Source organism: Trichoplusia ni, assembly GCF_003590095.1.
Source record: "Trichoplusia ni isolate ovarian cell line Hi5 chromosome 13 unlocalized genomic scaffold, tn1 tig00001903_group12, whole genome shotgun sequence".
Taxonomy (NCBI): domain Eukaryota; kingdom Metazoa; phylum Arthropoda; class Insecta; order Lepidoptera; family Noctuidae; genus Trichoplusia; species Trichoplusia ni.
Window position 1 is genome coordinate 15,711 of NW_020799710.1, and position 19,972 is coordinate 35,682.

The following is a 19,972-nucleotide window of genomic DNA, read 5'->3' on the forward strand; positions in this document are numbered from 1 at the left end:
TATAGATAATAACTTTTACAATAAAATACCTCTTATAATCAGTGCCCATGAGAAAAAGAGCGAGTCCAAATAAACAAGACAGTTATTGAAGATGGTTAAAAGGCAAATTGCCAAGCTATGAAGCATTCTCATAAAGTATCTGAAAAGCGGCACAAATAGGATGAAACAGTATAAAAAGCAAATTATTCAGTGAAAGCATTAATGAGGTATAGCGTGATCTCTGTCGCACTTAGATGATTGGTATAGCTTTGTCCCACTCATTAAACGCAGGCACTAAATAAAAATACTGTTTTAGATCTTACTTTGAATTAAAAAGAACGTGATTTCATCCTAAAAGTACATCTTTATACAGTTTTAAAGGTGGAAGATACGTTTTCATAGCTAAAAGCCTATTTAAGTACATATCTTGTTATATTTGCCTCGCTCTATTCCTGGTTACTTCAATGCTCGCAGCATTGAAGAAAGGTGTTTATTTCAAAGGTACTTTATCGAATTAATTATGATCTGTCCTGATGATTTTCGGAGACATTGCTGGATGAACTTGGATGATAACATTCGGGACATAATGTGGCAGTCAGTATAAGTACCGATATGTTATATATACCAAGAAGGTTTATGTCTACAGGGTGTTTGATTTAGTTACTATTGGGACTATGATCACATTTTCAGCAGTAGAAGAATCCAGTAACACTAGCAGCGGATCCCAACATAAGAAACGGCTAACCAGAAGAAATCCATTCAGTCAAAGTCCAAAGGTGTTCGTATGATTGAAGAATCATTTGCCATATTGTAAGACTGTCGTGAAAACCACACTAGCGTGAATCCCACTCCTCAACCCCCACTTACATGTCGAAAATAAAATTTACTTTAAAAATGAATTACTCTCCTCCTGTTTGACGATCCCCATCTCCTGGAGTACAGCCTCCAGACCCTCGGGCATCCTGCCCTGGTCGAGCTCCAGATTCCACTTGTAAAACTAGAAGGAAAAAGAAGATTCTTTACCACGTGATGTGAAAGAGATGGGGTGCAATTTGGGAAGGAGTATGTAATAGAATATACTCCTAATATGGTAGATATTAATTGGACAGATTTTCTCGTGAAAATAGGTTTATAAAATAATTAGAGAACTTAGAAGAGACCCTTCATAAAATAAACTAGCAATATTCAGTCAATGGACAACGTGTTCAACCTTTTTTGTGATGTATAACTCTAAACAGATTGACGATGCGATCTTGGTACCATAATATCATTTACACAAGCTAATCTATGACCTGTCACACATCAACAGAAAACCCTCGTTCGTATGGATACGACAGATTATTCCGGATTGAACGATTGAAGAAACGTCACGTTGGCTAGAGGGGCAAAATAAACTTCTTTTAGACTAGACAGACAGTCCGTCTATCTATAGCCTTATGGGTAGGAATGCTCAGTTAAACAGTGAAAGAATTAATGTTAAAGATATTACGTACTCACCTTATCCAGTTCCTTCCTGAGCGCGATGACGGAGCGCTCCCTGTCGGCGACCAACTCCTCAAGGTATTGATAGCGGAGCTTCTTGCGAGCACGACACTCACGCGCCGACTGCCTGCTGCGTTCTGCAATTGTTTGGTAATGTATTAGAGAGGGATGTTTCTCCTTCTCCTCGTCTTTTAACGGTTCCTTTCCATCACCAAGATGTGAACAGTTGTAGTAAGACGGCTATAATTTTCACAGATAAACAATAACTTAAAAGAATAAAGTTCAAAATTAAAGTTATGCAACGGTTGGTATAAAATGATGAGTTTAACATTTTCTTTTGAAATAATTTTTTGAGTTTGCTCCATTCCGTTCCCATGTTCCTATGTCATATCGAGTAAAAAAAATAACCCATTTGGAAATAATTCTGCTGCAGCTATTCCGTCGTTCAGAAAGTGCTGCAAATTTGGCCTTACCCTGCTTTCATGACCCTTTCTGTTTCATGCCGTGATGCTAAGCGTCCTTTACTCATTAGATCTAGCCAGTTCTTGTCTTACCGAGCTTGGATCATCATCTACTCTGCCTTCACCTGCAAATATCCTTGATTAGCCTTACCTAACTTGGCCTTCATGTCCTGTTTGTCGAGCTGCGCCTTGCGGCCTGGCCTGCGCCCGCGCTTGCCCCCCTCGCGCCTGTCCCCTCCCTCCGCGCCCGACGCCCCCACCGAGCCGTACACCCCACCACCCAGCGACTCCTGAAAAAAAAGCAAACAGAGAGTTGTAACATATCATCCAAGTCAGTTTAGATACAAGGGCTAAAATGCATAGATAAACACTAAATGTTGAAACTACAGTAGTACTTGTCCACCAATAGTTCGTTAAAGAATAAAAATAACCTTTAACTTCAAAAGAAAGCCTTTTGAACATATAATAACCTCGAATTGAGTAACCTCAGTTTTCAGAAGTCGGTAAAAAGTAAATTTTGTGACAAAAGACGACGACTAGACACTGCAGTAATTCAACAAAACGTTGTCTCATTTCAAACAGTGTACTGTACTGTATGAGCACACCCTTACAAACATACATACATATAATTTATAAAACGAACCAATTACGACAGTCGACAAGAAAAAGGCTTCACAGAATCAACGACGCATTAAATAGCTGCGAAGCTACAATTTCGATTAATCAATCTGCACGATGACTATACAAGCAGTGGGGACATGTCGAAACTACGACTTGGCACGAGCTGAGAAAGACGGGAGAAAGACAATACGTAATACCAGCTAATTACGTCTCATTCATACACTTATTAATGGGCTTTGCCAAATTTCACCTCTCAATTTAGTTAAACTTGTGGGCTGTATTTAGACTTGCAAGTTGTTATTTCTAAATATAATTTCATGAGTTTTTGCGTATCTGTCTGTCCGTAGTTTTCCATAAATTTTCGAAGTAACAGTTTACAAAAGCTTCGAATATTTTAAAGTCGTTTTATCAGTACCTTTACATATATGGCATAAGTATTCGAATGCATCAGATAGTGACGCAGAAACCAAAAAAAATACGCAAGAAATTATGTAATCGTTTCATGGTAAATCAATAAATCAAAATCAATGACCTCAAATAATCTAGATTGTCTGGCGACCTGGAATCGTAGCGTTACTTGGAAGTCTTTTTATAGGCTAAGTTAGAATCGATTTCATTATTAAGAGACTCTACATGACACTATCAAATGTACCTACGTCTTGATGTTACTTTATTTTGTGTGTGACTATCGATTGGTTCTAAGTTTCTAAAAGTGTTGCTGCGCTTCGATACCCGCGTAAGACCAGCATTTGAGTAACCCGAATGCTTGTTCTGAGTTTTTTTTAATGTGGTTCGAATTGCATTATTTGTAACTTATCGATAAAAGTAGATACATGTATTGTTCTGGAGTGAAATTCGGACATAAATAATTCCAAAGACAACAGTGCTAAAGCCTCCTTTGGTTTGGCGAGCAGCAACCATTCATGCTTACGAATTAAAACATGAACATCTATGGATATTCCTTAAGAGTACTCACTGTATCATTCTCATGCACTTGCCAATACTATGGTAGTATGTTCCCTCATTCGAGTTGCGATTACGTAACATTTTAACGCAGCTTGATGTATTATCGAGGATAAACCCACACGAAATAGCTCTTGATCAGCAACTAAATGAACGAGTAGATTCTTTTAATCTTGACAGATTCTCTAGATTGGACACTGTACTGGTTCTGAGTTCCACTACGATTGCATTTACTGACTTATTTCGCTAGTACGAGAAAATTGCAAAGCTTTGAAAGTGTTATGAAACGATCTTTATGTCAGTAGCTATTGTATGGAAAAACAGGCTGTCCTAAAACAGTCTTACACCTGATGTGTTTTTATCTTAATATTAATATATAAAGTTGTTTGTCCGCAATGGACTCCTAAACCACTTAACAAATAACGAAATTTGCAAACCGTATACAATTTGATTCTTCTTCAAAAAAGAGGATAGCTTCCCCCGTCAACCTATAATCGCAATTATTATTTCATTGCAAATTATGAGGCGGTCCAAAGTTCGCCGTGACAGCAATTTTATTTTTATAGCAAGGCAGTTCACAATTAATACCATTTTAATGAAACAATATCAATAAAATATTTTTATAGGTTCATTGCCAGTAAATGCGACCCGACTCTTAATAAAAACTCGCAATCAAATCCTAATGGTCCTTTTCTTATCGTTTGCTTAATTGTGAAGGAATATGCGCATGGTATGTAAACACGAGACGATCACAACTGCGTAGTACCAAATACGAAACACGAATTCGCGTGAATTTTATACACAAGACGTAAAAAACCAAGGCAAGCGCCCACTCACAATGGTAGCCGGTTCGTTGACACTAAAACCTCATTGGAAACACATACTTACAGGGAGTACAAAATAACAAGACTTAGCCTCTATCCCAAGGGCATAAGTATTAAAATCGAACGGTTTATTTAACAATAACTTGACTGTTTAGTACCGTGACACAAGTCAATGGGGTAATTGTTTCAAGAACCACGTTTCCAGAGCGTGCGAGGGTTTAAACACAAATAGGTTTACCAAGGAGTTGTTATTTCGTTCTTATTTTCGTAGAATATGTATTTGGGACTTATTTTAATAACAGATTCGAAATAAAAAGTTCGGTTGTGTGACTGTTTACCATCACAAAGGATAAGGTATGACGTTTTAGCAGACACATTAACACTTGCATTATGCGTCGAGCAAATAATTTTACGTCATATATTCGAGACAGTGTTTGTTAAACTCAAGTGCCAATGTAAATATAGGTTCCTTCTTATTCTGGGATGCTGGGACTGTGGTGGTCGGAAACCAGGTACTCTATAACAAACAATTTTCAGCTGAATTCGGTAAGAGACTATCTCAGTAAAACTTGAAGGAATGATTTGCAGATGTATCAGAGACGATTTTTGTTATATGGTGCGATTTCTTTAAAATCTGGATTTTCATAGGGCAAGTTGACACATCGTTGCAACCAAAAGTTATTATTAAAATTTTCTTCCAACATTTGGATTCCAATAATTCTTTGTATCAATATTTACCAACCCGTTACATTCGATATGGAAACCACTTGAGAAACATTTTTATTTATAAAAATCTTTTATTAAAATATTATCCCACATGAACACTGTTCACAGTTCTCCCAACATTCAACACTATACAAAAAGCGATCGATATTTAATTTAAACATACAGACGCTTTGATTGAGACTTGTTTGGTTGACTGTATACCCAATAATCAACTACGTTGTTCAAAAATCTATCTAATCTCCTTTACAATAAAGACTAAACTAAAAATGATCTTGCTTGTTAGACTGTATACTCGGTGACTAACGATGGTACGCTAAACTAGACCGTGTATCCTTTAGAATAAAGACTATCATTTAAGTGTACTTGTTTCGTTGCCTATAATCAGGATGTGTGCATATGCATAGCCAACTGCCGGTACATAGGGGGGCTGCATGAGAGCGATGCGTGCAAACAAAATTGTGACTGACGTTTATTATTGCCTCCGATTGATTCAATTTGGGGTGGAAACGGTCGAGAATGTTCTAGAAACATTGTGGAACATTGGGATAGTTTTAAAATGAAATGTACGTATGCAACGTGTACACTGGATACTACAGGGTTACCAAAGACAATTGTTGGTTGGGATCGATACTTTTTTTAGAACATAAAAGTTAATTATGAGTAAAATTATCAGAAAAACATAGGCTAAAATAGACAACGATATAAAAGATAAGAATCTAGAATTCTTAATTCGCCTCTTTTTCCCTGTTTTGTATTTCAGTTTTGGTATCGCACATAGAATAGAATATTATTAATTAGTTGATTCCACACCACATGTGAAAAGAATGTAACAAAGATATTACTAGGGGAAATCATTGTAATTTAGCATGACTATTTTAACTAATACTCTAAAAGCGATCAAAACTTAATCGAAAGAAAACTTATTGCGCCGTATGTGGGGTTAACATAGTATCTAATAAATAAATTTAAAAAATCAAATATTAAAAACTTACGCATGAGAAGATTCCTCACATCTTCATGAACATCATGAACGTAATTCGACAAATTAAATCACCACAAAAATCTAAACCGTAATAATTTATCTTTAAAACAAAAATCTATCAACAGATGTCACCAACGTCTTTACACTTCAATGACCAACTAATAACTACATTTTTATTATGGGCACAACGAGCAAAGGAAACGAATCATACAGCCTTGCTAGATACCAGTCGAATGAGGTTCGCGCCTGTCTGCGCGCCTGGTACCTGCAACGATCAATACTGCATCCCGGTTCGCTATTCCCATCCGGATGAGGGGGAGGGGGATAGGGGATGCGGCGATGGCTAGACGTCTGACCCAACCGGTTACCTATACCGGTATATTTTAATGAAGGGGAGTAATACAATATTGTCTAGACGATGTACGTACGTGCCTATTTAGAACATGTTTTCGAGCGTTCAAATTTATTTGGTACAAACGTGCAAAAAATATGTTGTACGTTGGTGGAATAATTTCAATGTTTTGCGGTATTTTGAATCGCGTATTTATTTGCAAGTTGTTTAGTTAGATGGTGCTCTTGATAATGAGATCAAATCTCGATTCATTATTTTCCTTGTTCATTCAAAACTATCTACATATTAAGTATTCATAATTAAGAGTTATAATTAGATTCTAATCGGTTTGTAATTAACAATTTTTTAACATCGACACGAAAAAAAATATGTTAAGATTTATATTTAAGCTTTAGCTGAGTTCTCCTCGCTAGAATAGCATTTATTGTATCCAGAAATTAATAATGACCACTTAAATATTGTTTATTATAGCAATAACTCAATAAGATCAATATTCATTTTTCGGAACTGACTCTAACATTTTACCGAAGTTTTATTAAAATTGGTCGTGTAGTTTAGCAGTAAACGCGTAACAAAAGCAGACCGTTATTTTGATCGAAAGCTCTACATTGCAAATGTCTTCGTGAAATAATTGGTCTTGATAGCTTTGATTGATTACATTGTTATCATGTGAGTCCCTTTGTTAGCAACAATGTTGCTGATAAATTAGTTGCCAAGGCGAAAAGGTTACATAGGTAGGTCATAATATTGATAAGTACTTGCAAACGGCGAAAGGGTTTGAAGTGTATGTATGTATGTTTTTGTTGGTGCATCTTAAGTTTAACGACTAGATTTTAATTATATATTTTTTTCGTTTTATAAACTAAAATATATACCTACGAACATGAAATAAAATCATAGAGTTCTTAAAATGACTCGTACGGATACAGAAAATCATAAAAATAGAGTAGAGCTTTTTTCATTTATTTGCAGTCTTCTTTCATATCCATTTTTTGAGACTGTGGGGCGATAACATTGCTTTAATTATTTGTGTCGATATTTAACATTATATAACAATGTTAAACGTTTCGTCATAAAGAAAAGCGCGATGACGTCACATTTAAAACATTGGAACTGCGTAGTCGGCAACAGCCCTACTAAGAAACCATCAACCGAACGACAGTTTCAACACTTTACAATCCATTGCGTGTTATCTCAAGAGCTTTCGCGTGACAACTACTGACGATAGCTACAAAAAACGCAATGTAAGATGAATGAAACAATGTTTCGTTTGCTGTGTTTGTTTTTGTGATGATGGGATACGTTGCAACGGTGCATCGAGTTTTTAGGTCGCGTTTATTCTCGCATTTGTATTTGTCGGTCGAGTGTCCCTGATGTTATGTATGGAAATGTAAAATCAATACGGCAGGAAGTCAATATTATTGTGGGCACGTATGCATTATGGCTATGAAGCTAAGACTTATTTTTAGACAAAAAAAAACGACGATCTCTACTTAATTTTCATCTGCTTTTCCTCGATAGAGTTCCTACTCACTTGATCTTATACTTAAATCATTCCTAAACCAAAATCTGTTTTTAGAGGTCATATTTTTTCCAATTTAAAATTCCTAAAGATTTAAGCTAACTCTGCTTTGTAAAAAACTGAACTAAATATGTGTGTCAATAACTTACATCTCTAAGAAAATTAATGCAGAATTTTATTTTTACTATTTATTCTATCTTTATTCTCATATGCGTTTTCGACTTCGCTCACGCAAGCGGTCAAAACGTCCGCTAATTTGTAAGCCATCAAAATACCTTTAATTCACTTGCATTAATTAATATAGGACCAATTAGTCCAAACTGCGTATAGACCTTAACTATAAAAATAACTAGTCTAGCAACTTAAATATAATTAGTCGTCTTCGTTCCACTAAAACTTGTAACACGATGTATTTTAATCAATAATATAATTCACGCTATTTTCGCTAACATACGCACATGTTTCGGCTCCCAGAACTGTTGCCTTTTGCCCTAAAATGCACATACATATTCAGCAGATCTAATTGCACCCCATTTAGTAGTATTGTTGCAATTGTGCAAGCGAGAGAGAGCACAACACAGCATAGACCGGCTCTATACATCTCTCTCTTTCACACCCGCTATAAAATAACTTCAAGAGTGGGGTAGGCCTTCTCGAATGTTCTGGACGTTTCCATTCTGTCAAGTGCAAATGTTCAGTGAGTCATGTGGGGATACCGTTGGGCTTTTGGCTTTGTCTGATGTACAATGTTGTAACAATGAGCTTTTATATTACTATAGCTAATTTGTTTCTGTTTGATGTTATGTTGTTCAAAGGGGTTGTTTTAATCAATAGTTTTGTTCGTATTGAATTGATTGATTGAGTACTTATTTCTTTAGAATTCAGGAGTAGTGCCAAAGGTTGTGATTTAACTTTTTATTCATATTGTTACTATTTTAAGAATAGAATATACATATATGATGGTATTTAGAAATGCCATGTTCGAAATGCACAAATAGAGTCAATTTTAAAAGCTACTGAAAAGGGACTTGAAATTAAAACCTATTGAATTTTAACCAATATTATATATAATATCATTTAACAGTACACCTGTGTCTTGTGCATCATTAAGTATAATGGCAACTTTAAATACATCGTGTCATATGTTATAGTGGAACGAAGACGACTAATTAAATTTATGAGTGAAGTACATCAGATTGGATTAACAAAAGTTTAAAAAGATAAACAAACTCTTCAGCTTTATATATTAGTATAGAGCTAATATATAAAGCTGAAGAGTTTGTTTGTTTGAACGCGCTAATCTCAGGAATTACTGGTCCAAATTGAAAAAATATTTTTGTGTTGAATAGACCATTCATCGGGGAAGGATTTAGGCTATAAAACATCACGCTGCGACTAATAGAAAAATGTGAAAAAAATAGGGCAGGTATAAATTATAACTTATATCTTCTACCCACGGGGACGAAGTCGCGGGCAACAGCTAGTGAATAATATCGGTGTTATTCATTTTTATATCCTTTCATTATGGGACGGAGCTTTATCTCATACTTGTTCAGTTACATACTAGTACTTCTCAACTATTATCATTACCTAAGTATTTAAACTGTCAATAAAAAGTGAAAACTGCAACTACCTCTTGACGTACAATTTCGATTAGATTGAAAACTTATTGTAAATAATACTTTTTAAGTATTAGAAAACTAATTTCTAAAACGTAAACATAAAATATCACTTAAAAAAACTATATAAATCATAATAATGAACCAATCACGCGATGTATGAAACAACAAGAGAAATTATAATATATCGAAAGCCGGGCGAGAAATTGCTATTGTTTAAAACTTTAAACATAATTTACTGACAATCACAATTATTATTGTAAATGAGAGCATAGTAACAGCATAGATAATAACAAATCGCACAATTAAAATGGCAATTGTGTACTGCAGTTCATTATAAAATACTGGCATTTAACGATAAGTAATTTACTATAGAAAGGGGTGACAACTTTTCCAACAGTTGTTGCTATGTCAGAAAGAACAAAGCAATAGATGAGCAACATTAGTAAAGATTCGTAAAATTACAATTCGTAGTAAATGCCGCATAACGTCTTAATAAACAGGTATTTGATATACTTTTTTTTCAAGACTCCTGCACTAAGGAATACAATCTTTGTGTCGCGGGGGGTTTCACATATTTTAAAGTCAGATGCACAGACACTCGGTCGCAGAACAAGCACTCGTAGATCACAAAAATCGATTGTCCTACGCGAGGATGGAATCTGCGAAACATCTCACCGTGGCTTTGGCGTGATGGTATTTACCACTTTGCTATCTGTGCTGTCGTGTATTTTATTATCGACTGTCAATTGTTTCTCATACTTTTGGACAAGATCATCAATGTTTAGTGATACCGCTAACGGACACTTACATGCAAACGAGAACAACATAGAATATATAGACAGGCATTTGAGCAAATCACGCATTTGTAAACAAACTTTACTCAAACGACAGCTCATGAAAAATCAAAACTACTATTATGGAAAACGAATTACATAGGCAGTATACGTGCAAATAAGACCGGTATTCATCATCACCTATTATTATTACATCTTAATATGACCCTAACATCTGCGCAGGATCTTAAGTCGATACAATTGTGTTTTCCTTTCATTTGTAGAGCATTAAAATAACAAAAGACGAACCTTGGATGTCCGGATACATTATATTAATGACTAGCTGTTGCGTCCGACTTCGTCCGCGAACATAAACATGTAAGTTAGGAGTTTTTTTAATAATCTATACTAATATATAAAGCTGAAGAGTTTTTTTGTTTGTTTGTTCGTTCATATTGAAAAAATCTTTTTTGTTGAATAGACCATTCATCGAGGACGGTTTTAGACTATATATCATCACGCTGCGACTAATAGGAGCGAAGATACAATGGAAAATGTGGAAAAAACAGGGCAGATATAAATAATAACTTATATCTTCTAACCACGCGGACGAAGTCGCGGCAAATCGGGAAAGTAGTTCGTAAGGTGAGCGCGTTAAAACAAACTCTTTAACTGTATAAAATTAGCATAGAACTGGGGATAATCTAATCTTTTACCAAAAGGAATAACGTAATTTTTTCTTTGTGTGTTGTTAACGTGAATGTAACTGTCTGTCTGTAACGCTTATAAGGCTAAACCGCTCGACCGATTTGGGTAATTTTAATATGTGATTCATTTAGGTGATATTAGGAATATGTTCAGTTTGAAGCCCGGGTAATATAATTTACTCTTTTAGCGTGTATCGTCTACTGCTCCTCGTCTCCAAACTATTATGAGACTACAATAAATAAATAATGCGTATAAAACATTATAATCCATATTAACACTTTTTGAGTATACTCCATTGATTTAGGTACCTACTTAACTTCTACAAATACGACTAAAAACCCAATCAAAGGTCAAAAAGACTCCAAGATTGGTTACCACTTTTTTTTTGTAGTGTATTTAGTAGTGACATTCAAATTTATGAACACGGGGACAAAGGCTTTTCCTACAAAGAAACAACAACTTTTGAATGTATGTTTGCTCTACTTTCACGCCTAAACGACTGCACAGATTTCGACCAAAACTAGCACACACATAGCTCAAAGCCTCAATGAAGCCTTAAGATACTTTTTATCACGATAACTAACTAAAAAGTAAAATAATCAAGCAAAACCGAGTGCCCTAGTAGTCATAATCATAGTCTTTTAATTCAGCGAACTGTAAAGTAATCTACACGCGTAATCTTAACCGCCAGCTAAAAATAGATGATGCATATTGCGTATAAAAATCAATGTGATCAACATTGCCAACAGATGTTACGAAAAAGGAATGGGAGCAATGATTCTGGTTTCATTCAAAATGGATTTCGAGTAGGCAAAATCAAAATTTTATTTACTGTAAAATAAACTATCTTGCAATAAATAACAACCACATTGATCAGGACATATCGCGCTCGAGTTTAAAATCGACTGAGAGACGATCTTTAAAATATTAATAATTCTTGAAAGAAGAATCTATGACTTAATATTAAAGTGTTTCACCCATTCCAAATTTCAAAATTATTTTGCTAAATCACTTCTTCAAATATAATATTTACAGATACAAACAAAAGATAATTTTATAATAATAAGTTCTTGTTGTTTGTAAAACAAGTGTTGAAATTCGCGATTAGATCAAAAAACAATAAACAATTCCTGAACAATCTTCGTGAGGCTATAGATCAAAGTTGGTCAATGTTACTCTGTCTTCTTATCAGCTTTATACAATGTTGATAAACAAATATAAAATGATTACATTAATACACATACGAAATATATGTACGATGATTATTTGAAAACAACAGTTTCATTTTCAAACAGAAAACTTTAAATTAATTTTCCATTTCGTTTAATATCTTGACCTAACGCACTAGAACGCATACAATTATTAAATTACCTTGTTAGTAGATATCGTAAACTATGTCGCATAAAATATATAGTATCATAATAAGCAAATACGCAGTAAGTTTTGTTTCTCAGTTAGCAACAACAGACCGGCCGATACCAAGGGAACTGCGTCGTTCGTTCGCGTCAAACGATGTACATTTATGCGGCGTAGTAACTGACAGCTCCTAACCTCAAAACCTATACCTTTCCCCACTTATAGCACTGCAAACACGCAATTAACACATACCGGTCGATATAAAAATGTATTGTAAATATATTTTATCACAACAATCTTAATAGAAATGCTTCGCTACTCACGATTTATTGTGATATTGGAGTGTCGTGTCCGCCCTAGCGACTGTCTCAACGCACACTGGCTGCGCCGATCGAGTTGCGCAGTGGGAACGACCGAGCGCGTTCACTCTTCTTGTTTAAAAAAAAAACAAAACTTTTTAAATCGGCAATGGTTCGGTACAGACAGACAGACTACAGCGAGTTACAACGGACGAGACGTGTCGCAACAGCTCGTATTGTAGCCCTCCCCACCTTGGGCAAAGTGACCTTATCGTTTGGCTGCACTCGGTAACAGTGAATGCAATATAAAGACGTACTTACAGCGCCGTGTCGCGACACTAATACAAATTAATGGTTCTTCGAATAATGCTGCTGAGTGCGCAGTTTTGTAGAGAGACCTTATCACGTACGAGCCCTAAACAGATTTACAAAACAAGTAAAAGGACTTACAGTTAACGTCTGCACAGCTCACGTTCCCGGATAATGCATATTTAATTAATTCACCAAAAAAATACCAATTGAACAAAGAAAGAATTTCAAAATTCAGAGGAACATTTCAACGGGCAGTTCCTTCGGTGTCTGAGGGGGAACTGGCCGGGCAGCCGGGCTAGGTGCATCGGGGCAGGATTCAATAACGCAGCGCACTAATTGGAGCCCCATTCCCATCAGACATGCGCTCGAATATCGAACAACTCTATACTGAACGTCGGAACGAATACGAAATATATTACGTTTCACGTACAGATCGTTAAAGCGGGCCAGACGAAAAAAAATGCATCCGACAGGGTTGCAAATGTCCACGCCTACCACACCCTTCCGGGCTAACCCTTTTTGTAACATTGAAGAGGCTAAATAGGTTTAAAAAGCACAAAATGTTGCTATATGTAGCTCTACAATTGAAGAATGATGAACATTCTTCAATGTCAACATTAGATCATGATCAAGCGATACCAATTAACAATCTTTTTTAAATGTAGACATTTTCAAAAATCTACAAATTTCAACAATACTTTAACACCACATGGAGTCGATTGTATGCGGTTGATCGCATGTTGTTGCGCAGAAGGAACTCAAACGTACCTTAAGACGTAATACTTAACTACGCAGAAACTAACCTAGGTCAACGACGAAGGACGGACAAAAATGCATTATGATACATACGATTTGGTTTAATACGTTTGAATCATATGAACTACGCAATCATTTATACATGTATGTGCTATGAAATTTCATACGCAATTAGACAAAAAGAAAGAGCCGTTATTCAAATGTTTTTGAGGTTAGTTTAGATATTCCTCATCAGCCCGTGTCAGCCTACTGCTGGACATAAGTCTCTGTTACCAACACTACCTTTAATAAATAGATAGAGCTATAACACAAATCAAAATCAAAGAATACATGCCGTAAAAAGACAAGTGAAATGTGTAGAGAAATTAGGTTTCTCTTTGCTGTATGCTTAAACAGAGTCTAGAACCTTCTAAAGTTAAAACAATAAATCTTAAACATCGATTAAGCTCGCAAATTAGCCTTTCAAAATGCTTTGTTAGTACTTCGGTAAAAGCAATTGCATTCAGACGATGCTTAAACCGAAGACTTTATGCGTATTTTAGCATTGTGAATCATTATAGACATTAAATGTCAATTTGTTCAATGTTTTATGTGGTATCGTTAAAATTCATGAAGGTACATGCTGGTAAATGGGTAAGAATAGAATACCACTATATCTTAAATCAATTTAAATAAATTCGTCAGTAAAATCAAAGTAAAATCGTCAGCCAAAAAGCAGTCTTTACTCTTTCAATTTGGGAAGCAGTGAGATGGCGGACATTTCTAAAATATTGCAAGTGAATACGACGTGGAAGGACACAGTCTGCCGGACCCCCTGACGACCTTGAAATTACTTATTATGTCTCTCGTAGCAAATTTTGGACAAAAGCACCCCTTTAATAACGTCCCCCAAAATATGAAGGGTGTCTCAATGCTAAAGGGGCGCCCTAAATAACCGGCTACCATACGGGTCAATTTTGGCGCTTGCAATTATTACGACAAATGTAGGTAACAAGCGATTCAAAATCATAAAGAAAATTACAAGTTTGCAGCACGTTGAAGTGTTCAATTACAGATCTTGAGACTCTCGACACGCGGTCCCAAAATGTCTTTCTCATGGAGAAGAACCGGCAAAAAAATATTCCACACATTACTCTTTTAAACAAAAACTGATACAAGTTCATAGATCATAATTATGCGCTGTACTGCTATTGCAGGAAATTTAACGCAAAGTTTATAAAATGACTACGTGACCCAGCAAACGTCGTTTTGCCGATTTTTTTTTTCTAGTTGTATGTATTTTTAGTGCCACATTATAAAAAAGATAAAACAAACAATATCGTCTAAAAAATAAAATATATTTTTTTCGTGTGGGCAACCCTTGTCACTTAGGGGTATGAAAAATAGATGTTGTTCTATTCTCAGACCTACCCAATATGTATACAAAATTTCATAAGAATCGGTCGTACCGTTTCGGAGGAGTACGGTAACTAACATCGTGACACGGGAATTTTATATATTAGATAAGATAAGATGTTTGTCTTGAATGTTTGAAAGCACAGGGCATTAGGAACTATCCATCAAAGGAGTTACAGAGAATATATAAAAGACACGTAGTTTAAGAATACTTTTAACCAGCTGAGCAAATTATTGAAATATGTATGTTTGAGTCGCATCAAAATAAAAATTAATAGAAAAAAAACCGTGTATTCATGAACCTGTATACATAGTATTTCGGATTGTAAATTATGGTTATTATTAAAACTGATTAAATTGTTTAATTATAAAATGTGGACAGTTAATTCTTAAATAAAACGTCGCTTATGTTTTTAGTGGACTTCTTCGGACATTACAGTTTTCATACGAATTCATTGTTCATCCCTAAAAAACATGGTCATTGCTTTGTTTAATTATCTTTTTAATAAGGATCAGATAGATACATTTATAGTATCAGATAGTCCAAACATAAGATTATCAAGATAATTAATTTTAAAACATTTTTAGACAAAATTAATAAAAATATATGTATTGTTTTTTTCTGACCGACTAAGTAAATGAATGAATTATTGGCGTACCCTGCCCTTATCCCTAATGTCACATTATTATATTTCTCACTACATTAAAATTCTATCAGCTGTTTAAAAGAACTAATTAAGCGAATAGTTACGAGTTACGACGTCTGCTAACTAATTCCCACGTAAACCTTACAACTGCGCAGTTATCTGGTTACAAGGTAACTTAATTTTACGAATACTCTAGAAACACTCATGCGATAGCGATAGATGACTGTACTTGATAATTACATTGAACAATTACTTAAAAAGAGGTATCTTTGCCAAGAAATTCGTTTATGATATTCTTTACATCGTATTGCAACGAAAATTGGAGCTCGTGGCTAAAATATAACAGTACAAATTGATTGATCATAGGATAAGCTACGCTTGACACGCTAGGTCCGTAGATGGGTGACCATCGATATCATTATGACGTCCTTCGAGTTTAGGAAGGCATGTTAAATTATGGTTCCCAGCTGTTATTCATACATTTTTACCAGTCGTTACTTATAGTCAGAAGCTAGTTTGTCAACCAGTCTTACCAAGGGGTATCGTGTCGCCCAGGTTACTGGGTTGAAGAGGTCAGACAAGCAGTCGCTCCTTCTAAAACACTGGTTTTTTTTTTTTTTTAAATCATTTATTCATATATAACTTTACATTGCATTTACAAGATTACTCGCCAAGCTATGTCGCTTGTTGGCGAGACACGCTCATTACAACACAACATTATGCGTATTATTTAACACTTTAAAACATTTGTTAAAAACACATCTATAATATATATTTATATACTATTATATATACTTATATCTATCTATGTTACTACATCTCACTAGTACTAGGGTCAGCTTCGCTAAGCAAAAAGCCCTTCAGCTTAACTTTTAACTTATATTTACTTATTTTAGGTTCAGTTCTTAGTATTTCTATATTGTTAAATATTTTAGGGACTAAATATCATTCTCTCTCCGTAATAGTTGTTTATTTTTGGTTTTATTAGTTTTCCTTGTACAACGTTCCTAGTGTTGTATATATTTTCAGCTGGTAAGCTGCGTTCGATAAGACTGGAAGCTGACCCCAACAATGGTTGGGAAACGGCGAGGATGGTGATGATATTCCCTAAACGTTACAGCATGATACTTCAGGCCGACTTGAAACGTGTATGATGAATTTCAAGGCTCCGATTAAACGCGGATGACAGTAGCCAGTAACATTCTGACACTACCCGCTACCTCTCCCGAGGAAGATAGTGTCCATGAGCAAACCATCCTATTACCATAAAAAGGGCGAATTTCAACTGAACAACGTTTGTGAATACTTCAATCAAGTACTCTTAAAATAATAATAGGCATAAATTGTTAGCTTTAAACATAAAGCCTCTTGTACAGACCTCTTTGCTTGGTCGTCATAACAACGTCTAATTTACGAAACAATAAGCAGGATTAAATGAAGCCTACTTCGAACGATTTAAAAGAATATTAAATTCAATCCGAAAATGATTCTTAAATGCTTTACACTCTTTTTTTACGAGGCATAAATTTAACATATACTTAACTAGAAATTTCTTTTTTACATTTTATAGCTGTTTATTTTTCTACTAGGGCCTCTGGGGCTCAAATAGTTTCAATTATATCGGATTGGCAGTACGTTTTGACAGATCACATGAGTGACTAGTCAGTTGAATACATTTGAGTGATTTGTCAGCGTTAGTTAGCGTCACAAGACATATTACTTGTCAGCCAGCCGTGGCTTCTTCGAGACCCGAGCTTTTTGTGACTTTTTAGTACTTTCATACTAGTGGCAATAAAATGAGTTGTCCTCTTACAGTGACACATCACAGACGACAAACAATAAAAGACGATTGTCAGTAAATTCGTGGAGTATTTGATGCAAGACAACTGTGTAAGCAGTATGCAGTTGTTTCGCGAGGCGATTAGTTATCTTATCTGGTGGGCCGTTGGCGTTAACCGAGGGATACAACATGCGTGCTGAAGTAAGGCTGATAACACAATATAGAGTGTGGATATAAATCAGGAGAATTCACAGGGGGACGATAGTAAATTTTACACAAATTTCACCCAGCGCCATCTAGAAATATATTTAAGACTTAAAATATATTTCTAAATACATTCATAATAGATCATTAATTACACCTAGATATAGAATTATCATGGTCAGAGTAAATGGGAATCGAAACTACGACCTCCGGTATCGCAGTCAGGCACACTAACTACTAGACCAACAGGCCAGTCTATCAAGTGACAAGTTATTCTAGGCGAATAGCATCACTTAGGCAATGTCTGGAAACAATACCTTTGAAGTTAAAAAGTTCTATCAATTTAAGACACCTAACCTAACTGAAGGTATCTAAGTAGGAGGAAAATTTAAAATGTACCGTTAACACGACTGGTGATAACAATCTCTGTATGAATGACATCTGCTTCTTGAATAACAAAATATGGGGCAAGGATATGGTACCATGTAGCACACCATGAGTCTTAATTAAACAAAGACCATTTATGGAATATAAGACAGACAGTAGGCACAGTTGCATTGTTCATTATTATATAATTTCATTTCATTTATGTCAACAAGCATGTTACATAACTTTCAACAAACAAAAGTGTTTAAAAACTCAGAACATAACATTAGGCAAACTTTAATTCATGGCGTACAGCGCCATCTATATTGTTACTCTATAACAATTTGTAGGGAAACGAGCCACTCAAGTTCTCATAAATGCTGCTAGGTGGCGCTATTGGTCAGAATTAGCTGATCAATAATGTTATTCTCTTTGTTATCAAAATACATACAGCACATCTAGCACATCACAAGACACTTTCTGATAAATGATTACAATGAAATGATGATCAACCATCTTAAAATAGATATATTAGTGTTATGGTAAAAGATAAAAGTAAAATAACAATTAAAATAATGATTCAATTAGGAAATGGAATTATATGTCGGGTCATTAGGTACTAAAACAATGATATCAGGGTGTAGGTAAGAATCAATTTGTCTTCTTCGGCAGAATAGTAGATTGATAAATTTTAAAGATACTTATTAAATATGCTTCCAAGATATTCAGATATCAATAAACTGTATTAATTTATCTTAATTGCTTCATAGAGATAGTACATTTTATATAGTGATCTGTAAGAATTATTTTCAAAGTTGTTGATAAATTGTATATTTTTGCAATCAGTAGCAAGCGGCCTTGTAATTAAAGATATGTAGCATAGCCACTAATAAAAATTTCAGCTGCTAAAATAATCTATGTATGTCGAGCAATGAGGTCAAATGCCAATTATGTGAACTGAGCTTACTGATAACATCCATATTGCTTGTAGAAAATCATTCTAAATGTTCCACAATTATTGTAATAATATGCAAAATGTCTGAGACAACTTCAACACATTTGCATATTATTTTCCTATGACAATACATTATTGATTTTTTAAAGTAAGCATGGAGGCTAATATAGATTTTATCATTAGATTTGCTCTGGAAAACATCTGGTATAGGATGTAATAAGTGTTTTGCAGACATGTTGCATGTCATAACAAACCACTCCACATGGTTGTAGTAAACAGCTGATAAGCTGATATTACTGTTTTTATCCTCCATTATGGCTACTTTTTTAATACTCTTTTACCAAGACAATGTTGGCGTCAGCCATTAAAACGAATCCCACATAATACATGACGAAATACCACATCTTGTTGTGCAATAGAAGACAGAAAATAGATTAAATGAGACCACGACAGATCAATAAATTAAATCATTAATAAACAAGGAAGTAATCTGCCCGAAATGAAATGTAATATTTTACTTCTCACGTGAATACAATTTATCGTAATCTATGAAAAAACGCTAACAGAGACCAGAAATAGAACATTAACGTAGTAAACAAGCGTAACAAAGGAAATTATTAGATACTTACATTCTGTGATTCCTCCTCCAAAACAGCCATAGCTTCGAAATCGATATTCATTTTCACAATAACGCACGATAAAATCAATAACAAAAACTAATAAATGAATTTAACTGCGACGATATTTCAAACAAACAACAAGGAAATTAGATAATTTGTATCAAAAGTTGCTCTTCAAGGTATTGTTTACAAACTGGCAAGGTCACTTGACATATTTTGGTAAATAATTCTGGTGCGTTCATTTTAGCTGTTGCAAAAACGAGTGGC

General features: G+C 34.9%; 1 protein-coding gene across 2 annotated transcripts; it reads right to left on the bottom strand.

Moving 5' to 3' along the window:
• Positions 1-381: 381 nt before the first annotated feature.
• LOC113506387 (REPTOR-binding partner) lies at positions 382-19,956 on the bottom strand. Of its 2 annotated transcripts, none has more exons than XM_026889234.1 (4): positions 19,715-19,956; positions 2,074-2,212; positions 1,473-1,598; positions 382-976 (listed from the first exon to the last, which is right to left on the bottom strand). In XM_026889234.1, the coding sequence occupies exons 1-4, from the start codon at positions 19,763-19,765 to the stop codon at positions 879-881; spliced, it is 414 nt and encodes a 137-aa protein (XP_026745035.1). In that variant the 5' UTR covers positions 19,766-19,956; the 3' UTR covers positions 382-878. The 2 variants fall into 2 exon arrangements, with proteins under 2 accessions (XP_026745035.1, XP_026745034.1); XM_026889233.1 differs by having other exon boundaries at positions 1,477-1,598; positions 19,715-19,944.
• Positions 19,957-19,972: the final 16 nt, after the last annotated feature.